General features: G+C 37.9%; 1 protein-coding gene across 1 annotated transcript in view; it reads right to left on the bottom strand.

Annotated features, from left to right (window-relative positions):
• The window catches only part of NRPA2 (nuclear RNA polymerase A2), a 345762-nt gene that overhangs the window by 260008 nt on the left and 61495 nt on the right, over positions 1 to 24259 (bottom strand). Inside the window, exons 9-11 of the mRNA XM_089405878.1 lie at positions 20730 to 20910; positions 20447 to 20499; positions 20182 to 20255 (exon numbers count right to left, since the gene is read on the bottom strand). Coding sequence (XP_089262004.1) covers positions 20182 to 20255; positions 20447 to 20499; positions 20730 to 20910 — 308 coding nt within the window. The remainder of the gene's footprint in view (positions 1 to 20181; positions 20256 to 20446; positions 20500 to 20729; positions 20911 to 24259) is intronic.

Genomic DNA, 24259 nt, shown 5'->3' with positions numbered 1-24259 from the left:
ACCCCCGTATAGTTCTTAATCTTCCAACTTTATCATTCCTCTGAATTGATCCCTGTGAACTACCATGTATTCTGTCATATCTGTAAACACAACTGCCATGCATTCTGTCACATCTGAACTGTCATGCATTCTGTCACATCTATAAAAACAATTGCCATGCATTTTGTCATATATGTAAACACAACTTCCATGTACTTTGTCACATCTGAACTGTCATGCATTCTGTCACATATGTAAACACATCCTGTTTAAGATCAAGAGATAACTTATCAAGTAGGATTCCATTTCATCAAATAGGTTGTCATCAAGGACAACTCATCAGGTAGGTTTCCATCAAGGACAACCCCTAATTCATAAAGGCAACAATCTCTCTGTATCAAACTTCTGATTCTGATTTGTAAACCTTTGACCCATCATTCGGTCACCTCTGAACTGACTTGTGGATTCATCTAGTTACCATATAATTGTTTTGTTACAAGTGAGTTGGCATCAAGGACAACACATGCATCATAATGCCAACATGAGACTCCCTCTAGGACCAAGTCATTTTGGTTTCTTAAAATGAGCACGCCATATTTTTATGGGTCTAGATTGTTGGAAACACTGAGAGGGGGTGAATTAGTATTTCTTAGTGATTAGCACTTTATTAATCCTTTTCGGATTATTAGTTAATCATCAACAATATTATTATTGTTTAGTATCAGATAGCAAAATCAGTAAACAACAACATACAACAATGCAAAAAGATAGAGACAATTGACACAAGATTTTTTAGGTGGAGAACCCCCTCTGGGACAAAAACCACAAAACGCTTCTTAGTAATTGTCTTCTCCCTTTTAAAAGAAACTAATTACATCAATTTTTCAGCTACAACTGAAGCAGGTTCCACCCACTTTATTTACAACCTACAACCCAAAGAACTAAGCAGAGAAATCAACTATCTATTAATGCCCTAGATTTCTCCACATGGAAATGTCTATTTGCACCCCTTTGGACAATATAAAGAGGATAATTTCAGCTAATTTGGGGACACATTTTGCTTAATCTGATCTGAAAATTCACAGAAGAAGAGGGAGGCTGAAATCTGAAGTTAATAAAGAATGTCTCTTGAAGTTTGATTTGTGGAAGATCTACCCTATTACATCTCGTGTGGGAAATTTGTTGCTAGTCTCTTACTGATGAATTTTGCTATGAAGGAGGAGGATTTGACTTGGCATCTAAAGGGTTGAAGTCTTTGGTAATGGGTCTGTTGAAAAATCTAGGGCAAAGTAGTGTAGTGTGATTCTTCGGTTACTTGCTAACAATTTGTGGAGTATTGTTACTTTTCCTTATTAGCTTATTATTCTTCTTATTATTATTAGTGCATATGTGTGTACTTCATCAAACTGCTACCAAAACATAAAACAAGAACATAAGATATTGACTCTCTGCCAGAGCCAAAACCTCTCTTCTCTTGAGAGGAAAACCCTTTAGTGAATTTCTCTTATTGAAGCTTATATTGATCAATGCCAAATCCTAGACCCTTGACAAGAATATCCTCTAAGCACAAGTCAAGTCTTCCTTCCTTTCTGCACCTTATATCCCGACACTTTGTTTCCCGGCACTTCGTCCTCCTTTCGACACTTCGTTCTCTTACTATGATTCTTATCTAGTGATGGACCTTCTTTGAGTGAATCTTCTAGATGAGGTGTTCCTTTTCTATCCCTTGCTCAAGTATACTTCAACTTTGACCAACCGAGATCCTTCTTGAGTGTATGACTATTCTGTTGTTCCACTGCCCTAGTTTCTCGCACGTGTGAGAGGATTACTAGGTGTTATATGCTCTTTTCTCCTTTGCTTGAGCGTCTTTCTTCTACGGTGGAGTAGGAAGCCTTGTAGGCCAAGTTTAGCCCCAAACAAAGATAGATTAGTGTCTATGGATTGTTGTTTGTCCTAGTCGCAGGGACAGCCCTCTGTTTTCCTCGCACGTGTGACTGCAATAGCCCTAGAACAGACCCCTTGACTTCGGTGGTATACCCTTCCTCTTCACTGCCCTTGGAGACCCTCTTCCTTCGCTCTTTCTTCCTTTTACCCTTCGCATATTTCAAAGCTCATTGAGTGCGTTATGGAGTGGACAGCCTCTATATATAGAGGTTTGTCCCTCCATTTAGGCCGACTTGTCAACTGTTTGTAGGCCGACTTGTCAACTGTTTATAAGTCGACTTCGAGGGTTGTTTTGGAGGCTAATTTGTTGAGAAGACTTCGGATAGCTTCCATGGTGGTGTAGCATGCTTGAAGGAGCTTCTTGATGGTGCCATTGCATAGGAGTAGACTTGACTTTGCTTGGAGGTTTTCCTTTTTACTTTAATATATATTTATAGATGGTGTAAAATGCCCTTAAGGCCTTCAACATTTCCTTTTGACTATTTGACTCACCTATAACACTTTGACATGTGCTAGACCTACTTCAATGAGCAAGAAACTCATTGACATATATTATAAAAATAATATTTCTTTTCTTGAATAAGTACAAATATCAAAAGTACATTTATGAAGACTGAACCTAGTTACATTTCCTTCAACACTCCCTCTTAACTAGGGAGGTATTCATACAACATTACAAGGTGTTTGGCTATTATCAATCTTGAAGAATTCACATAAGAGAAACCGGATTTGCAATCCATCTGTTATAGCATCATATCCATCAGCATTGTCATAGTGCAAGGCCTTGACTAACAACTCCATCTCTCTATGAGACCATGAGCTACAAGGTTGGGGAGACCAATGATTTATACCCACCCGGGTGTTCACTGAGTATTACCTTCTAGGACTATTCTTGTCTCGGGTTCCAACCCTCAAAGAATATCGATCATCTTGCTTACTCTTGTCTTGGATGCCCGGCACATCCTCAAAGAGTATCGAATGCCAAATGATTACCTAATCCTCTCATTCTTTCTTTCCAAGTGAACAAAAGAATGTTGTGTCTATCTTGTGTCTACGTTTCCATTCATGGCCTTCATCTAGACTTACAGCGAGTGCATGACCCATGAAATGGAAAACACAATTTTCACTCCTTTGTAATCATGGGTGATCCAAAACTGCCTCTTGATCAGGGACCTGTCAGAGCCCCCTCTTAACTAGGGACTCTTTCATTCATCAGCAACTTCTTCTTTGTGGGTCCTTAAGCTGCTTGATCTTCTTCCTTTTTTTAATGTCATGAAGTCTTTGTTCGAACTTCTTCTAGGTAGGGCACCATCCATCCATCACTTTCCTTCCTGGTTTGTCATGTCATTGTTTCCTTCGTGGAAGGTGGCTTTCTTGTCATTCATCAAGTTTCCTTGTCATCTTGTCCATGCTTCGGAATACTCTTCTCATGGATGCTTCGTTGTACTTGCTTGTTTACATGCTTCGACCTAGTAGCCCATCATGACTTCATCCTGATATTGCTTCAACATTGCTTTTTGCTTTTGTTGGATGGCTTATTCATCACGACATCTTTGTAGAGTAGAATCAATTATCTTCACCTTTCATATATCCAAGGCCTTCATAGGTGTCAAGGGTCCTTTCTTTCTTTGTCAGAGTTGTCATGCCTTTCTTTAGGGAGATATCTTCAAAGCATTTTGTTAGATAGTGATTCTTGGTGATCATGGTGTTCTTCATATGCTTCATCTATTTCTTCATTTGCTTCTTCCCAAATAGATAGGTCAACCATCTAATGCTTCTTGTGAGAGAATTTCTTCATTACTTGCTTTCTGGGCTTGTCCGCATTTCTTCTTGCTTCTTAGTCAACAATCTTATGCTCCTTATCTGAGCATATTCTTTTGTTGACCTTCATTGCAATGTAGTACATGCCTTCGAGCATATCCATGGTAAAAAAGATTCTTTCATACTTGATCATGTTATAGAACAATTCCCGTGACTCAATAATATACAAATGATAACATGACTAACCCTTTGATGTATACATACCTAACCTTGATTCTTCTTTGATCATCTTAGCTTCATTTGGTTGTCCTTGGTGTGGCCCTTCTTGCTTCATCTTAGCTTACCTGTATATCATTCTTTTCTTGAATCCCATGAATGGGATTCCCAATGAGTCATCTACTTTGGTCCATGAATCTTCTTTTGAAGACTCCATCATAGGATCTTAAAGATCCTTGTCTTGCAAATGTTTCCTTCCTTTTGATGTTGGAGGTCTTCTAAGATTCGCAATTATGACCAATTTATCATGCATGAGGTTCTATACTAGATATGCTTCTTCTACATGAATATCTTGAGCTATATCTGCCATGATCTTATATTCCAGAAGATATTTCTACCCATGCATACTTGTTCTTATTATAAATGCTACATCTTCATGAGTATCTAGAACTCTATGAATATCATGCTTCTAGATTTTAGAGGAAGTTTCTAGTCATGCAATTTCATTCTATTCCTACATGCTCCTATACTACTCAAAAATTTGAAAGAAGTCTAGACGTAAAGAGTTTGACCTAATCATAGTAGAGATCCGGAGGACCTTCCTTATTTTGCTTCTTTCCTTCTTCTTTCACCTCTTGAGCTATGTGAGCTTCTTCCCTCTTCCTTTTGTTGATGTTGTCCTTCTTAAGCTTAGGACAATTCCTTTTGTAGTGTCCATATTATTGGCATCCAAAACATTGGATTTTGGACATGTCTTGGTGTTTTTTCTTCGTGGACCAAACTTGCCAAATTTACCCTTTCTCTTCGCCAGGGTAGCAAATGCTTGCTCCTTTGATCCCACATCTTCTTTTGCCTTGAGTCTGGTTTCCTTTGTCCTGCATAGAGACCACATTTCACTGAGAGTGGTTGCTTTCTTCTTGGCATATATGCTTGATGTGAAGTTTCCCCACTCCTCAAGTAGAGCATTGAGTACTACAGTTGTCATCTCTCTGTCAAACATAACTTCCCCAAGCTCTTGAAGTTGATCTCTCATTTCAGAGATTTTCATGAAGTAGGGAGCTATTCCTTCCTTTGTTATCTTCATCTTGTATAATTCATTCCTTAGAGATATTACTTCTCCGGTTGTGGATACTGAGAATATCTCTACTAGCCTAACATAAATTTCTTTTGATATCTCAAACTTGGAGAGATAGGGAATAAGAGAGTCCTTGATTGATTCTATCAGAATCCTTTGAGCTCTTGTCTCATCCTTATTGTACTTGGCTAAGGCTTGAGTTTGTTCCTTAGGAAGGATAGTAATATTCCCTTTGACATGTTCTAGGAGTTCATTCTCCTTGAGAAGTAGATCAGTCCTCTTCTTCCACTCAAGTGAGTTATTGGTACCTACCAATTTATTGTTTTCCTTGCAAAAAGACAATGATGTATGTTGACACCTAATCATAGGGATCGAGTGAACAATTGTAAATAGTGTAAATAATAAATAAGGTAAAATGAAGAGTCATCGGGAGATGAAACTCAAGAGTCACTCCCTCATGTATATAACTATAAACAACCCAAATGAATAAACACATTCTCATTTGAGGAGTTACCCCCTCGCCTAACATGGTATCAAAGCCAGCTCCATTTTTGGCATGCCAGTCTGCCCTTGTAACTCCCTTCTGCCTTCAGAAATTTGTCTTGCATTTCCTACCATCCATAACCCCCATGTACCAAATCTCTACAAGAAAGATTGTGAAGCATGGAACATTGGTTTAATACCACTGTTGGCTAATATCATGACACAGCCACTCCTCCAGTTTAATACACAACCCTTCCCATAACATTCTACTTGCCTCAATCGGAATCTTGGTTCATAATCTGCATACCACACTGTACGCCTCCTCCCTTCCCAATTTCGAACGTTGCCATATAGCGTTGCTCCTCCATACACAGTCAGCTCCCAAATCGCTATGCCTCTACCCTTGGCATACGCATTGCATACAATCAACTCCCAAATCGGTGTACCTCCCTCGGTCCGGTCATGGTGCGGTGAGCGTGGTGTCCAAGACAAGGGGAGACAGAGAAATTCCGACAAGAATGGGGATATACCTAAGAACAACGAGCTGCAAATCGAGATTGCGTTGTTGGTTCTTTACTCCGGCAAAGTGAAGGCCACGGGTGGTATGCCTCTGCTTCTCCACATTCCCAACCTAGTAATACTCCTCCCACCGTTTTCGTGTTAATACACTATTGCAATTTTAATACACCCTTGTGTTTTTAATACACCACTCCCACTCCCATTTTAATATACCAATGTGTTTTAATACACCACCTTTTAATACATGTGTTAGCCTTTTTAATACATGGCTCACCGAATCGCCCCATATACGTTGACCCTCCTCCATATACAACTTCCCATAAACCCCCTCCCCCATATACTCCCCCTCTCCCAAATATACCCTTCCCCAATAATACCTTTGCTCTATACATTTCAAATTGTAATTTTTACACCACAGGTGCTTTTTTGCCACCAAAACTACATTTTTTACCACCAGAAGTGCAAATTTTATACATTGGCAGCATAAGTATTTTTTACTATACACAAATTTTAAAATGCATTCATTGATATCTATTGTGGGAGTGGTTCTCAACGGGAAGGAGAATTATCCTGAATAGTCGCAGAAAATCAAACACACTCTCATTTTAATGAACTGTGGAAAGGAGTGTGTGTTGGAGAAGGTGACAAAGAACAACAACAACCTACCTCAGACAAGGAATTTTCTATTTGGGAAAATAAGAACGGCAAGGCCTATGCCTTGATTGCAGCATCTGTAAATGAAGAGGTGATTTGCCATATTTCGCCAATTTCGAATGCTTTCGAATCCTTACAAAAATTGAAGGAACTCTATGACTCACACTCTGCACTTGAAGTTGTTCAACTCATGATTAAAATGTTCAGCCTTGAATTACAAAATGATGATCCTCTTGCTCTTGCATCAAAAGTAAAATATATTATGCATGATATCAAAGTCACTAATGTTGAATTGGACATTGCTCTGATAGCTTTTGCCAAGGCATTTTATCCCACTTACTCAAATTATCCCGAGTCATTGTAAGAAAATGGAAACCTCAAAGAAATTACCTTTGATTCCCTTGTGAATAAATTTGTTGAGAGAGAGAAAGCTTTTGGGAAGAAAACAGCTCCTCAGTCTTCTGAAGAGGTTGTATGTCTTGCACATAGAGAGAAGAATCTTGCTCAAGATTCTTCCAGAGGCAGAGGTGGTCAAAGAGGAAGAGGAAGAAGAAATTTCAGAGGCAGGGGGGCAGACAATCTCAAGGAGAAAATTTAGATTTGCATTGAATACATTGCAATAGAGACGGATCACATGATGCATCCACATGCAAGTTGCCTTGGGACCGAATTGAGCAGGAAAGAAATCAACCTAAAGGTAAAACTAATGACAAAGAGAAACGTAAAGCACCTGAATCCGCTCACTATGTTGTGGCACGTTGTAATAAAGGAGTAAATGAAGACTTGTTTAATGCTTCACTTGCTTCTTGGAAAAATGATTGGTTGGTTGACTCAGGAGCAACTTGCCACATGACTTTTAGAAGAGAATTTTTTGAAGAATTTATTGATAATGTTGATGGAGCAATTTACTTTGTAGACAAATCAAAACTCAAGCCATCAGGGCTTGGCACAATCAGGCTCAAATTCCTTGGTCTTCCAAACTTTCTTTTGCATGATGTTTTATATCTCCAACAGCTGAAGAGAAACTTGTTGTCCTTGGTCCTATTGTACCTCTGAGATAATAATGGTCAGTTATTATGCCAAAGCATCTAAGATAAATGTTTTGGCGGTTTTGTTTTAATTTGGGAGACCAATGGATGAAATAGATATAGAACTGATGTGCCTAACCTTTTCAATAATATCAATATGTCAGCAGAGGGTTGCTATAAATATTTACACAGTGATAAAGCTTGAATGGTGGTGAGCAGAAAACAAAAAATAATATGATTATCACAATTCTCAGATAGATAATTAAATAATCATAAGTATGAAAACCTCTTACTGATGTTCACAAGGTTCAAGAGAATATGCTTATGCTTACAAAAGATGGTGATGATTTATTGATTCAGAGGGAAATAATTAAACAGACGATTCATTAATTCATTCTCTTTAATGATTATCACTTCAGAAGCTTATAGGAATAGATTGAGACACAATTATTCCTACCTAGTTATCTCTATAAAGTCATAAGAATATGAAGAAAAACATAATGAGTAATACTGGAAAAACTTACAGAAAACACAAACTGTGTAAAACAAGATTCAAAATCCTTTGCTTTGTATTAAGGTTCCAGAAAAGTCAAGTACATCAAATGTCTAGAAATGCTTCATCAAGGGTGCAACCCATGATAACTCATGAAGAGAGTTATTTATACAACAGTAGGACGAAAAATATCCTAAATTGCTTTTACAAAAAGTAGATTATTTACACAAATCAAAAATAAAACCTATCTAATGATCTAGCACTGTTTTGGTGTTGCGCTGTTTGATGACTATCACTGAAAAAGTTGAAAAGTGGTTGAAGATGGCTGACTGTTCCCTCAAAAGCTAAACGTTGTTCAATTATCCTTAATCAAGTAAATCTGTTAATTCTTCCCAGCGTTTCTTATATGGGATAGAAATCTTTGTTACCCTCCTATAGATTTCATCCATCTCCGTGTATTTAGTAAAAGTGGGTTTTACAAAAAATATATGCTTGATTTCATCCAGGATGAAGAAAGAATCCCCAAGTGTTTTTTAATCGGAGAGTTGTTGTTGTTGATCCTTTGATATTGGCTACTGAAGCTGCATGGGTACCCACCTCTGTTAACTTCTTGACATAATCCGCGATTCCTTTGGCCATTGGATACTCAAATTCCGGTAGTTTCAGCTGTTTCTTTAATGCTTTATACTCTGTCTAGTTCCTCTGTTTTGACAGTCAATGTTTGTGTAGTTGTCTTCTTCTTTGTTCCTTGTGTAATGGTCTTCTTCTTCCTAATGTAGGCTTTTCAACAGGTTTTTTGTCGAGTCTTGGAGTAAACAAATTCTGCGACTAGTATCAAAATTGTTTATCCAAGCTTTGGTCTTCGGCTGATTACCTGCAAAACACAACAATAATTAAGAAAACACAGGTTCGGCAGGAAAAACAACTGATGGCTTTCTGGCACAGGGATGCATGAGGAAGGAGTTATGGCAGTGTTCTGAACGTAATTGGAGGTCAATTGGTGTCACAGAGGTTCAGTGTGGCGCTGAAGGGTTTAACAGGTTTATACTATGAAACGGGCGAAAGGCACAAAAAAGAAGGTTTTCGAGGTTTTAAGGTGTAACGGGCAACTTTTTAAAATATGGCGCAAACATTTATGTAATGGATAATAAGCGGTTTATCGAATTGGCAGGGAGGCGGTATTAAGGGTCGTCGCACCGCTTATGAGGCGAAGGCAGTTTTGAGGAGGGGTCACCCGATATAGTCCATAGCTTGACACATAGCCTCAGGGGGGTCAAGGAAAACCACTTTATCGGGCGGGTATTGTTCGGCCATCGAGCACGGCTGATATGGATGTGGAGCGTTGGATTAGGCGGAAGTTGATCTAACGGTAGTCGGGTGAGGGAAGCGAGCGGGAGATAAAGCATGGGCTTAGGGAGGGGCCCAGCGCTTTAAACCTTGGCGGTATGGGTTTATTTAAGGTTTAATGACAGGTTTAATATGATCGGGCAAAGCTTAATGAAGTGAACGTGACGTGGAGTGGCGGTAAACAAGTCGGGGTGATTTAATGAATGAAGTGATAACATATTGCAAATCGCACTTTCTTCCACCCAATGGTTCATTCACTTATGAATGATGCAATGCGATATGATCCTACGGTCAGGAATCAGCAGTCATCCAATAGTTGACAGCGTTATCGCACATCGCACTTTCTTCCGCCCAATGGTTCATTCACTTATGAATTATGCGATGGGATATGATCCTTTCAAAAATAACCATTTACCATTTCAAACTTTCACATTTCTACCTACCCTTCCTTTCCTAACATTTTTACTTATCCTTTCAAAGTGCATTTGAACTAGCAACCCAATATTTTCTTTTTATGAACAATCTATCTCTATACCTTATTTCTTCCGTTGGCTCAAGATTAAATTGTTGAGCCAATTTATTTTCTACCTATGAGAATTAATTTAAAACAAATCCAATTATGATGCAACTGTATAATTGGATAAAATAACCTAGTGTGGCATCTAAACAAACTGCACACCACTATTATTTTTCAAACTGAATTTAGAACAAAGTAGTGGCATTTATATTTGCAACACTTTCAGAATTTATTTCTTTTTCTTTTCTATCTAACCTAACATATTATTTTTCCTTTATTTTTCCTTTATTTTTTAGGGCATCTACCCTAACATTTTCTTTGATATGGACATATTTATCAAAATATTTTCCTAACATTTTTTATTCAATATTCTTTTTGTCCATATCCTATCTTAACATTTTGTAAATACATTTTCATTTTGTCTAATTTATTCTATCTTATCAAAACCAAAAAATGCTACAACAGGGCCACATCCGCCAGCAAGGTCACTCCATTCATATGTTTGATGGCAAGGTTGAGGTGAGAAAAGCATCAGATCACTCACTTGTCATGACGGGGATAGAAGGAGAAAGGCTTCTCAAGCTGCAAGGTACCTCGACTCGTGCACAAAATTTCTCATACAATTCTCATTATGATGAAGGTACATTTCCATCAAGTTTATTATGGCATGCTAGATTTGGACACTTGAACTATGATAGCCTCCGCTTGTTGAAGAAAAATGGTGTTACTGGTTTGCCTACAATTCCTAGGAAACTTAAACAATGTGATGCTTGCACTCTAGGAAAGCATAGCAAATAGTCTTTCATGATTCACATTCCAAAGCACATAGAAAACTTGAACTCATTCATTCAGATTTATGTGGTCCAATGCCTGTTCCTCCTGCAAATGGAAATAAATATATGATAACATTTATTGATGACTACACCAAAATGTGTTGGGTTTATTTATTGAAGAACAAATCCGATGCTTTTCAAACATTCAAGAACTTTCGTACATGGATTGAAAATGATGCACAATCTCATATTGGCTCTATTCGCACTGATAACGGAAAAGAATACACTTCAAATGAATTTGAAAACTATCTTCGCCAACATGGGATCATACATCAAACGATTGTGCCTTATAATCCCCAACAGAACAGAGTAGCTGAAAGAATGAATAGAACAATCTTAAATATGGTGTGCTCCATGATGTTTTTCAAGACTATAAAATTGATGTTTTGGGTTGATGCAGTTCTATGTGTTGTATATGTAAAGAATAGATTTCCATCTAATGCTTTTAGAAACAAGATTCCTTATGAAATGTGGTATGGGCACATTCCTTCGGTAAAGCATCTATGGGTCTTTGGTTCCACCTGTTATGCTTTGATACCAAAGGTACATCGAAACAAATTTGGTGCAAGGAGTCGTAAGTGTATCTTCTTGGGGTATTCAAACACCTCCAAAGGATACCGTCTCTATGACGAAGTCAATAAAAAGTTTGTTGTATCTAGAGATGTAATCTTTCTTGAATCATCCAAAGTTGACAATGTTGTTGAGCGGCAACTTGATCGCTTGGATAGATTTGCAAATGCAAAATCATTTCAAGAATTTGATAATCAGATTCCACATCTTGAAGGGGGGATTCCTATACTGAATCAACTTGTGGAATCTTCTTCTAAAGCACTCCCTCCCCCGCATGAAACTCCAACCACTGATGATACTTTGAGTGATGTGATTGATAGAATTGGGAGACTCAATCTTGATTCAGTCCCAACTCAATCAACCGAGTAGCCTGGATCATCTCAGAAAGGTCCCCCAAAGTAGCTGACAAAGACACTTGAAAGTGTTCATCTTGATGAGGTTGGAAAGACAAGAACAAGAAATTCAATCCGGCAAAATGGAGGTGATGTAGATGACTTTGATTCACCTGTTGATATGGATGTTTCTTATGATTGTGAATTGAATTTGTCTACAGATTTTGAACCAACTTCCTTCAAAGAAGTCGCTTCTCATGATGAATGGAAAGAAGCGATGCAAAAGGACTATGATGCCTTGATAAAGAATGGTACTCGGAAGCTGGTTGATCCTCCATTGGGAACCAAACCAATTGGTTGCAAGTGGGTCTACAAGAACAAGTATAAAGTTGATGGCTCACTTGACAAGCACAAAGCCAGGCTTATGGCAAAAGGTTTTGCACATAAGGAAGGGGTCGATTATGAGGAGACTTTTGCCCCTATAGCAAAATGGGCTACCATCCGGATTACTCTTTGCCCTAGCAGCTCAGAATGGTTGGAAAGTTCATCAAATGGATGTAAAAATTGCTTTCTTGAATGGAGATCTAAAAGAGAATGTTTTTATTTTTCGACCTGAAGGATTTGTTGTGAAAGGACATGAACATAAAGCATGCAAACTTGTGAAATCCTTATATGGCCTCAAGCAAGCACCGCGAGCCTGGTATGAAAAATTAACTGAGCATCCTCTGAAACTCAATTTCAAACATTATGATCTTGATGATGCAACTTTGTTGTCAAGAAAGTTGGCAAAACAGTTGTATATCTTGTGGTATATGTAGATGATCTTTTGATGACAGGGAATAATGAGAGCTACATTGCATCCATAAAGAAGGAATTGAGGAAAGGTTTTGAAATGACTGATTTGGGCTATGTTCGATACTATCTTGGTATTGAAATAACTCAACAACTGAAGTCTATATTCCTTTCTCAAATGAAGTACATTGGAGATCTATTGAACAGGTTTGGCATTACTGAATGCAATCCTCTAACTACTCCAATGGAACAAAACTTAAAGCTCACATCCATTGAAGGAAAAGAATTTGAGGATGCAACAACGTATAGACAGCTTGTAGTAAGTCTCAACTACCTGACTACTACCAAACTAGACATTTCGTTTGTTGTTGGAACCCTCTCCAGGTTTATGCAAAAGCCTTGCGAGGGACATCGGTCTGCTACAAAAAGAGTTTTAAAGTACTTGAAGGGAACTCAAGATTTTGGACTCAAGTATGCATAGGTGGGCGACTTCAGCTTGATTGGATACTCTGATTCAGAATTCGATGGAGACAAAGAAACTGAGGTATCTACTTCTAGCTATGTTATGAGTCTTGGATCAGGATCTGTCTCTTAGAGATCACGCAAACAATCAGTTCTAGCAGATTCCACAACAGCGGCAGAATATGTGGCAACAGCTGAGGCAACAAAAGAAATTGTGTGGCTCGAGAAAATTCTGGAAGATTTGCAAGTAAAACAAGTACATTCGACTCCACTCATGATTGACAACACCTCTGCATTAAAGTTGGCCAAGAACCCAATGTTCCATGATTGAACGAAGCAAATCAATACAAAATATTATCTGATTCGACATCATGTTGAGGCCAAAACAATCCATCTTTGCCATTGTTCCACTAATGAGCAGATTGCAAACATCTTCACCAAAGCGCTTGGAAGCGAAAAGCTTGAAAGATTCAGAACGATGCTTGGACTCACCAACATCCCTTCAGAATAAGGGGGGGAATGTTTACACCTAATCATAGGGATTAGGTGAACAATTGTAAATAGTGTAAATAATAAATAAGGGAAAATGAAGAGTCATTGGGAGATGAAACTCAAGAGTCACTCCCTCATGTATATAACTATGAACAGCCCAAATGAATAAACACATTCTCATTTGAGGAGTTACCTCCTGGCCTGACAATGTATATTCAAAAGGGGACATGTACTTACTTGATAGATTTTGAGATGTAGCGGATTTGGTTCCTCATTGAAGACTTGATAACTTGCCTTCCTAGGATCTTGATGTTCTTCAAGTTGCCTTCTTCAAGTGGACTTGCTTGATGATGATATTTGCTTGATGACTTGTAGCTTGACGTAGGTCCTGCTTCAATCTTCTCTTCTTTGTAGGTGCCTTTATGTAAGGCTCTTTTTCTAGCTTTGTAGACTTCCTTGATGAATTATGTATAGTAGACCCTTCTTGTTCTTGAAGTGATTGAGACTTCTAGGCTTGATGCTTCAACTTTGTAGATGCTTCTCCTTGATGAGTGTTCTTGAGTTGCCCTTTCCTTGATGTGTAACCTTAGCTCTGATACCATGTTGAAGAATCTAGGGCAAAGTAGTGTAGTGTGATTCTTCATTTACTTGATAACAATTTGTGGAGTATTTTTACTTTCCCTTATTAGCTTATTCTTCTTCTTCTTATTATTAGTGCATATGTGTGTACTTCATCAAACTACTACCGAAACATAAAAACAAGAACACGAGATATTGGCTCTCTGCCAAGGCCAAAAGCTCTCTTCTCTTGAGAGGAAAACCCTTTAGTGAATTTCTCTTATTGAAGCTTCTATTGATCAATTCCAAACCCTAGACCCCTGACAAGAATATCCTCCAAGCACAAGTCAAGTCTTCCTTCCTTTCTGCACCTTATATCCCGACACTTCTTCCGACACTTTGTTTCCCAGCACTTCGTCCTCCTTCTTTCGGCACTTCGTTCTCTTACTATGATTCTTGTCTAGAGATAAACCTTCTTTGAGTGAGTCTTCTAGATGAGGTGTTCCTCTTCTATCCCTTGCTCAAGTATACTTCAACTTTGACCAACCGAGATCCTTCTTGAGTGTATGATTGTTCTGTTGTTCTACTACCCTAGTTTCTCGCACGTGTGGGAGGATTACTAGGTGTTATATGCTCTTCTCTCCTTCGCTTGAGTGTCTTTCTTCTATGCTGGAGTAGGAGGCCTTGTAGGCCAAGTTTTAGCCCCAAACGAAGATAGATGAGTGTCTATGGATTGTTGTTGTCCTAGCCGCAAGGACAACCCTCTGTTTTCCTCGCACGTGTGACTGCAGCAACCCTAGAACCAATGTTTTAAAACTCCGACTCCGACTCTGACTCGGCCAAGGGTCGACTCCGGCTCGGTATCGACTCGGCCGGCTCGATTTCAATGACTCGGTCGTTGTAAAAAATACATTAAATATTTATTTTTTATAAAAACACATAAATTTAAATATTTTCATTCATGTTTCCAAACGCACAGCATTAGAATATAGATAGAAGACAACATATGATCAAAGTAGGCTCATGAATATATCCATTATATCAAAATGGCACCCAGTGCACTGTCTAATACATACATGATGATGATATAGAGATCAAAACAAAAACACATAACCAAGGAGGCTATAAATGGCCTCTACAACAAAAGTCTGTGACCAGTACTACTGGCTACTGTTAGAGTTGCCATCATCATCTGGCTCAGTGTTACTTGGGAGCGGGAGCGAAAGTGGGGAGCGAGAGCAAAAACGGGAGCAAGAGCGACATTTTCAGAAGCTCCCGGTTTGGGAGTGAATCCCAGAGGAATTCGACAACCAATGTCACTAGCATCAAGGTACATAGAGGGATTGGTGCTCTTGATTAAATACGAGTTCCATACCCTAATACATGACAAAATTCAATGGAAACATTGCAATCCCCCAATCCTGAAATCCTGAAAAACTGATAAGTCTGCTGGATTTTGAATGAAATCTAAAATTCTACTTTCTCCATATGAAATCCAATGAGGTCGGAACCACTATCAAACATCCTGAGTCATTTCATGGTAATGTTAAAAATTTAAGTAAAAGGATGAAAATGAAGACTCAGGAGAATGTCACTTTTACTTTAAGAATTTAACATTACCATGAAATTTGAATAGCATATCAATACTAGGAGAGGGGAATGGGCCCCAAAGACCAAAAAACCAATTAATAAAACAATTTGGAGTCCCCCACACTTAGAAAAAACATAAAAAATAAATAAAAAAAAGTTGTGTTTCTGGGGTTTACTGGCCGCATGAAGTGACCCGGCCGAGTTGATACGGACTTGGTCGAGTCAGCCGAGTTAAGACAGACCCGGCCGAGTCATGCCATGACTCAACCGGGTCAGTCTTAAGTCAGCCAACCGAACCGGTTCGACGGTCGAGTCGCAAACTTTTTTACCAGCTCGGACCCTTCTCGGCCGATTTGGTTCTGAGCCGATCGGCTTTTGAAACATTGCCTAGAACAAACCCCTTGACTTCAGTGGTATACCCTTCCTCTTCGTTGCCCTTGGAGACCCTCTTCCTTCGCTCTTTCTTCCTTTTACCCTGCGCATATTTCAGAGCTCATTGAGTGCGTTATGGAGGAGTGGAAAGCCTCTATATATAGAGGTTTGTCCCTCCATTTACGCCGACTTGTCAACTATTTGCAGGCCCACTTGTCAACTATTTGTAAGCAGACTTTGAGGGTTGTTTTGGAGGCTGATTTGTTGAGCAGACTTCGAATAGTTTCCATGGTGGTGTAGGATGCTTGAAGGAGATTCTTGATGGTGCCATTGCATAGGAGTAGACTTGACTTTGCTTGGAGGTTTTCCCTTTGTCTTTAATATATATTTATACATGGTGTAACATGCCCTTAAGGCCTTCAACATTTCCTTTTGACTATTTGACTCACCTACAGCACTTTGACATGTGTTAGACCTACTTCAATGAGCAAGAAACTCATTGACATATATTATAAAAATAATATTTCTTTTCTTGAATAAGTACAAATATCAAAAGTACATTTATGAAGATCGAACCTAGTTACATTTCCCTTAACAGGGTCTTGGATATCTCACTTTGATCGAATTCTATAAGAAGAGAATTTTTCAGGGTTTTCCCCTTGGAGGGGTTTTGCCCTAGCTTGGAGCCTATATCTTGTGTTCTTTTTTTTGTGATCTTCATGTTTTGTACGTTTGATAATTGTTTGATGAAAAAAAAAAAAAAATTAATAAGAAAGCAACAAATTTCACAAGCAATTATCAAAGAAAGGAAAATCTAATCTAATCGTAAAGCCTCCCAAGTTTCCAACATTATTTTCTTCAATTCTTTATTAGAATTTGTGTTTAGTCGCTCAAGTGTCATTGTTAATTGTTATATCCATTCACAAAACTTCATATCTCCTTCTCATGATTATTTTTGTGTGACACTTTGATATTCAAACTACAGTAAAAGTTTTGTAATAATTTGCGCAAATGACGTTTTGATTTCTAAATGACTCTCGACAATTAGAATATCTGAGAATGCAAACTTCTGTGATTCATACTGATTGAGAATGAAACACATTGACTCAAGAATTTGAAATGTGATTTAACGGAAGATTTCGTTCTCAATTAGAATATCCCTCTAAACAAAAAGGACATTTTAAAATGAAACCAAGGTTCCTTATCGAATGCATCTTTTTGCTTTTTCTTAGACATTTTTATCAAAAGAGTTCACCCCTTTTCTTTTCTTTTTTAAATCACCCTTTTATATCTTTATTCAACCTTTTTATTTAATTAATAATAAGCTCTTTAATTTTTTAACATATAATAAATATATATTATATATAAATATATATAACAAAGATATTATATTAAATATAACATAATATATATATACACATAATAAATATATATATATATATATATATATAGTTTTTAATCTCTTTTCTTTTCCATAAAACGTACATACAGACACGTCCTTAAGGCTTGAAGGGTCGTGACATATCTATCCACAAACTTGTTGGTGAATATGGTTAGTATGGTGATTAGATAGTGATAGCAAAGAATAGCAGTGGCAAAAACAGAGACAAGGTGGTGTCGGCTTTACGGTGGAAGGCGAACAGGGTGGCAACAGTGATTTCAGGAAGCTAGTCGACAGCGGCCACAAGAAACAAGGTTTGTGAGCCGGCAGATTAACTGGCGGCGACAACGACTGTGGCAGAGGCGGCAGGTGAATTAGGTTGCGCGGCACAGCAGTTGTCTATCAAGCCATCGAAGGTTGTGGCTAGAATGGAGGCGGCAGATGGTATCAAATGAGTGGTAAGGTGGGCTGGTCAATGGTCTTTTTTTAATAAAAAAAATTCCCTTTTTTTGTTTTTCATAAATATATGTATATACTCTTTGTTTTATATTTTGACTTATATATATATATTTCTTTCTTTTATGGCCAAAGGCCTGATGGCAAAATGGAGAAACTCCAAAAGTTGTGTAGCAAAATGCTTCAATCGCAGCAGTAATGAATTTGACGAAGAGTTGATGACCAAAGGATGAGATCGGAGAACATCACTCTAATACCAATGTAATGAACAAGGTTCGTATACGTAGCGGAATATTCAAAATATCTGGAATATAAAAGCATCCATCATAGGATAATATGTGTGTGTGTGTGTGTGTGTGTGTGTGTGTGAATACAAGTGATATTGATATGAGATGCTTACAAATGAGGGCCCACTTATATACCAAGGCAAGTGCCCCTTCATGAATAGTCATGTCCTTAGAGACATGCCTCTTCAGTATACTAATCATTATTAACTATTAATTATTAATTATTTATATTCATAACAATAACTTTCAACCTTTATTAGGGAAAAGCTATTAATGTTTTTCTTTGGATTAAAAATTAAATTATATATATTATTTTCTATTACCCTTGTTACATTGGATATATTCCTATAAATGAACTACTGTTCGTTCCAGCTTACATCAAAGAGAGACTTCATTACCAAATCGCCGTTATGAGTTCCATCATAGAATATAGAGTCCAAAGCGCCCAACCAATGGTAGTCTAAGACATCGTTATCAGCTTCTCACTCTTGGATGTTAGGACAGGTATTTGGATAAAAAGTTGGTTTTAACTTTTTTCGGTTTCTTCCTTACAGCCCCTCAAATCCTCACTCATTTGTTCTTTTCAGATTCCTGGTCCTCAATCATCACATTCTCCAAAGAACATAATCGGGCATCGCATTGGTACTTTAACAGGAATAGATGATGATGTAAGTAGCTCCTCCACCACCTATACATCCTTACCTCTTGTGCAGATTAATAGCTTCCATCTTTTATCCTTTATTTTTTCCATAATAATGTACTCATCTTTAGTCTTTGTATGCGGTTAAACCTTTCTATTCACTCATTTATATGTTTTTAAATTTATTTCTTATCTATCTAAGAGTAGCCTCAGGAACGGCACATCACTAATGAGGCTCACTGCAGTCTCTTGTGCCATTGACCTACTTTGGCTGTTTGTGGACATTAATAATTTATCTTAGGTTTTTCTTATCTTTACTGAGTTATTTGTTATTTTCTTCTCTTCATTTTTTCCACTTCTCCAAGAGTTGATTACGGCACTCCCTACAAAATACGCAATCATTTTTGTTCTATTGCGGTCCTCTTTGATATTCTTTAGCATTCTCAATGTTCACTTTGTACTGTTTTATGGTCCCAGTAGACATCAATATTCAAATTAAATTACAAAACTAGAATAATATTAATGACTTTTCATATTAGAATTGTAATCGTTGCATATTTAGTCGAAGGTATAAGTTGCACTAAGGGATCATAATTATATAGCAGGCAGTTGACACAATTTTCATCAATGAGTAACCTTCTACTTGAAGAGGCCACTATTTTTTCAAAAGGTGTGTAACAGCCAATGTTCAGCACCATAACTCCATTCAAATGATCACCATGGAACAGTGTTGTAAATGGCACAATTTTATTGCGAAAAAATCAGGAAATTGCAACTTTTGGCCTGGCTGATTTTTTCGGCCGAATAAAATGGCTTTCTTAAATGGTGAAAAAACCAAGACTTTATTATAAACCACGCAAAAAAATTAAGTCTATAGAAAAAATCACTGAGCCCCAGACAGTTAGCAATTTAAGTGAATTTCTTCGACTTCTTTTTACTTTTTTTATTTATCATATTTTTTTAAAATTTTGCCAATGTTTGCCGATTTTTTACCGATATTCTCCCGATCTTTACGATTTTTTCCTTGTCCAGACCATTGCCATTTTTATCCCAAAGCTGATGTTTGCAACACTACCCTGGAGCATATTTACATATAAAAGTTCTCATACTTTATCGATAAGCCTATGTAAATCCTTCATACTCTCTTAAATATCAATTTTTGTCCTCTGCTATTTACACAAGTCACATCCACATAAAATACTCTTTTTTCTTGCCAATATTTTAAAGTTTACACCAATAACCACAGGAAAAAACAGTCAACCATCCCTGTAAACCTTACCAAATATGGACAGACGTGTTCTTCTTCTTGTATCTTTTTTCTCACATTTCCTTGAAAATAAATTTACTGGATATGAAATATTTTTTGAGTAAGAGAACCAGAAAAGAATATAATAGCATACATTAGAAGATTGAACTTATCAACGCAACTGTCCAAATGGACCAATATGTAATCTTTGATTACTCTCTCTCCCACCTGAGATAGCAAGAAAAAGAATGCCAACAAATGATTAGTTCCCAAGTTGCTAAACCCCCGACAAATTTATAGTCAGAAATATGAAAACACAAGAAACACCAAGATTATTGTCACAAACAATTAAGAAAAGAAAAACTCAATGAAGAATCTACAGCTAAGCAATCAAAGCCATTCAATAATCTCAAACTTACGACAGAATGACTTTCTGTTTCCATTCCTTCCAAGACTGTCTGAAAGCGTTCACCTGAAGACACAATCGACAGTAAGATAAAAACAAAAAAAGAAGACCATATCAACAACCTGAGATTGAATTGTATGAAGTCAAACATACACATACCCTCAGGTTCATCAAAAAGTGAATTCTAACTGGAAATATACCCTTAGGCTTAGCAAAAAGTGAATTCTAACTTAAATATACCCTCAGGCTCACCAAAACTTGAATTCTAAATGGTAATATGTATGATGTTAGCATACCAATAAACTTCAGGCACTGAATGCGAGTGAAGAGACCATATTGTCTAACTTCATCAAGAATAATCTGTGTCCTTTGACTCACAAACTGTGTGCCCACAGCTCCCTTTTGTCCATGATAACTTTCATTGCAAATTGATGTTAGTTGCAAGTAGATTTCACGATCACTAGTGTCAATCAGAGCCTGCAAAATATTGAGTCATGTTTTGAAGATCAAACAAGCATTTCACTACTATCAAATAAAACTGAACTCCAACAGCTGGGATTTGCAAATATGTATATCTGGTACTTAGACATTAAGTACTCATTTTCCTTCAGCTTTACAATACAAGTAGAAGACTTAACCAGGTGTTTTCAAATTAGCTATAAATAGCTACACAGACATATAAAAACATGCATCAATCTATATCTTTTGATCGAAACCAGTTTAATCTAAATTTCACCATACATAAATCTATATCTTTTGACCCAATCCAGTTTAGTTATAATTTCACCAATACCTATCTCATGTTCGGTAATCACTAAAAAACACAACATAAAAATCTAAACCCTGTATAGGATGGCATCCACTGAGCTATATATGTCACACTTCAAGTTGATAACTTAGTTTGCATATAGCCCAAACCAATGTTTTAAGACTCCGACTCCGACCCCGACTCGGCCGAGGATCGACTCCGACTCCGACTCCGAAACGGTAATGACTCGGCCAGCTCGATTTCAATGACTCGATCGTTGTAAAAAATACATTAAATATTTATTTTTTTTATAAAAAAACATAATTTTAAAGATTTTCATTCATGTTTCCAAACACACAGCATTATAATATAGATGGAAGACAACATATGATCAAAGTAGGCTCATGAACCAATCCATTATATCAAAATGGTACCCAATGGCAATACATAGTCAACTGTCATACATGATCGAAGACTCAAAACAAAAAACACATAACCAAGGAGGCTAGAAATGGCCTCTACAACAAAAGTAAACTGTGACGGTGACCAGACTCCAGTACTAGTACTACAGTACTACTGGCTAGTAGCTACTGTCAGAGGAGCCAAGATCATGTCGATCAATCTCTGGATCATCATCATCAGAGTCAGACAGGGGGCCCCATGGCTCCTCCTCATCATCATCATCCCCAACTACAACTGTAGAAGTGGTACCACTAGCAAGCTGTGCAACTGCAGCAGATGCAAGCTGAGATAGAGTAGATATGCGGTTGCGCCTCTGTCGTGGCTGAGCAGAGGAAGCACCTACAACTGGAGTCCTTGCTAGCTGTGAGACTAAGGCTGGTGGATTGGGATCTGCATTCAACTGAATAGGCTGAAGTTGAACAACATGTTCAAGTTCAACTGATGTCTCCATATCTAAATCTAAATCAAGATCCTCATCAGGATCAAACTCTGTTGGACAACTCTCCACTACCCAATCTGATGTTGGATCAATGTCTTCCAACACAATGGGATCTGGATCAGGTCTTTTGTTCAGCAAATGGTTTCATCTGAGCCGAAGGTTGTATTGGACAAAAACTAGATCATTTAACCGTTTTTGATCCAAACAGTTTCTCTTCTTTGTGTGAATCCTCTCAAAGACAGCCCAATTGCGCTCACACCCAGATGCACTGCAAGTTTGACTCAAAATACGAATTGCAAACCTTTGCAATTCAGGACAATGGCCACCAAAGGCCTCCCACCATTGTGCTGCAAAAAACATAGGAGTGTAATGAGTTAGCTCAACAAAATTACAAATTGTATCTAACTTTCAAATTATAAACGATTTAACAAACTTTAAAAAAAAAAAAGTAAAACTATTAAGAATTTGAAAATTGAAATTTTTGTTTACCTGGCTCATCTGCTTCTCTTGCAATCTTTGCTAGGTTCTTCCCAAAGGTACCTGCTGCATTGCTGAAGATATTGGCTTGTCGGTGTATCTCCAGCTGATCAGACTCCAATGGGATCATGCGTTCAATGCAATCAACCAGTCCATCTCTGACCTCCCCCCTCAAAGCTCCTGACTCCTTAGCTTTATAATGATACCGTGGGTTCAAAAAATACCCAGCTGCATGTATAGGGCGATGGAGTTGATTGTTCCATCTTTCATCAATGATTGCCCAAATGGGCCCATACTTTGCCATTGTATCTTGTATACCGTCTTTATTTGCTCCTTTGCTTGATCCATAGCCTCATAAATGAAGCCCATAGCCAACCTTTCCCCATCCACCAACTACAACACCTTAACTAGTGGCTCAGCAAGCTTCACAATCTCTGTTGCCTTTCTCCAAAAAGTTTCTTCATGGACTTTCCTTTTCAATTCTTTGCCTTCTGGTTTGTTAGACCAATTGCTTTGATTCCATTCATCACTGGAAAACATCTTTTGCAAGTTTCTATGTTGGGAAAGCAGAGATTGCAATGTCAAAAAATGTGTAGCAAATCTAGTGATGGCAGGCCTAATAATATCCTTGCCCCCAGTGTGTTTCCTCATGAGGCTCAAAACCAATGTATGATTGTAGATAAATTTTGTTATGCTTTTGGCATGATCTATAGTGTTTTTGACCCAATCTAATTTTCCAATATCCTCAAGCATGAGGTCTATGCAATGTGCAGCGCATGGGGTCCAAAAGATGGTCTTGTGTTTTTCCTCTAACAGTTTACCAGCAAGAACATAGTTAGAGGCACTATCTGTGATGATTTGAACAACATTAGCCACCCCCACCTCCTCAACAACCTGATCCAATAGCTGAAACAACAAGTGGCCATCTTTTATCTTATTAGATGCATCAACTGATTTTAAAAACATGGTTCCCTGTGGGCAGAAGACAAGAAAGTTTATGATGGTACGGTTTCTTTGATCAGTCCATCCATCTGACATGATGGTACACCCTGTTCTTGCCCATGAGTCCCTGAACTCTTGCAAATACTCATTAATGGATTGAATTTCTTTCTGCAAACGAAAGCCCTTAGCTCATGCATAGTAGGGCCTTTGAAGCCTTTTCCAGCAGCATGTATGGCATCAAACATAGGCTCATAATATGGTGAACGAGCAGCATTAAAGGGGATATCAGCATCATACCACCATCTAGCTATGTAATCACAAGCAGTCTCCCTCAATTCTTTCTTCCAATGGTCATCTAAAGTGGGCTGCATTTGAGTTTTACTAACTTCAGGACCATGTGCATCTGATGGAGAGGAGGGAGTGAAATAACTTTGATAGTCACATCACCCTTTTTCAAATTCATTCTACCCTTTCCCTTATCTTGAACAGAACCAAAAGAGGGAGGAACATATCGGAAAGGGTTGGATGCCTCAGTTTGAGGGATAGAGGAAGAACCCTCAAAATCATAGTGGGGGTTGGTAGCCATCATTTTTTGTATCTCCCTCTTCCTCCCAATTTCAGCCTGTATGTCTTTTTGCCTAGCCTTATCTTCTTTAAATTTCTCAAAGCTAGCCAACAAATTCTTTCTAATCTCCCCAATTTATGGTGAGGTACATGGGGTAATTTGGCCTCTAATCCCTGCCAAGTGTTGTTGCATT

The sequence above is a fragment of the Pinus tabuliformis genome, chromosome 2_2 (assembly GCF_031772625.1).
Source record: "Pinus tabuliformis cultivar Carrire ecotype Pingquan chromosome 2_2, CPIR1, whole genome shotgun sequence".
Taxonomy (NCBI): domain Eukaryota; kingdom Viridiplantae; phylum Streptophyta; class Pinopsida; order Pinales; family Pinaceae; genus Pinus; species Pinus tabuliformis.
The sequence above is the reverse complement of the archived record's forward strand: the minus strand, read 5'-3'. Positions and strand labels throughout refer to the sequence as shown.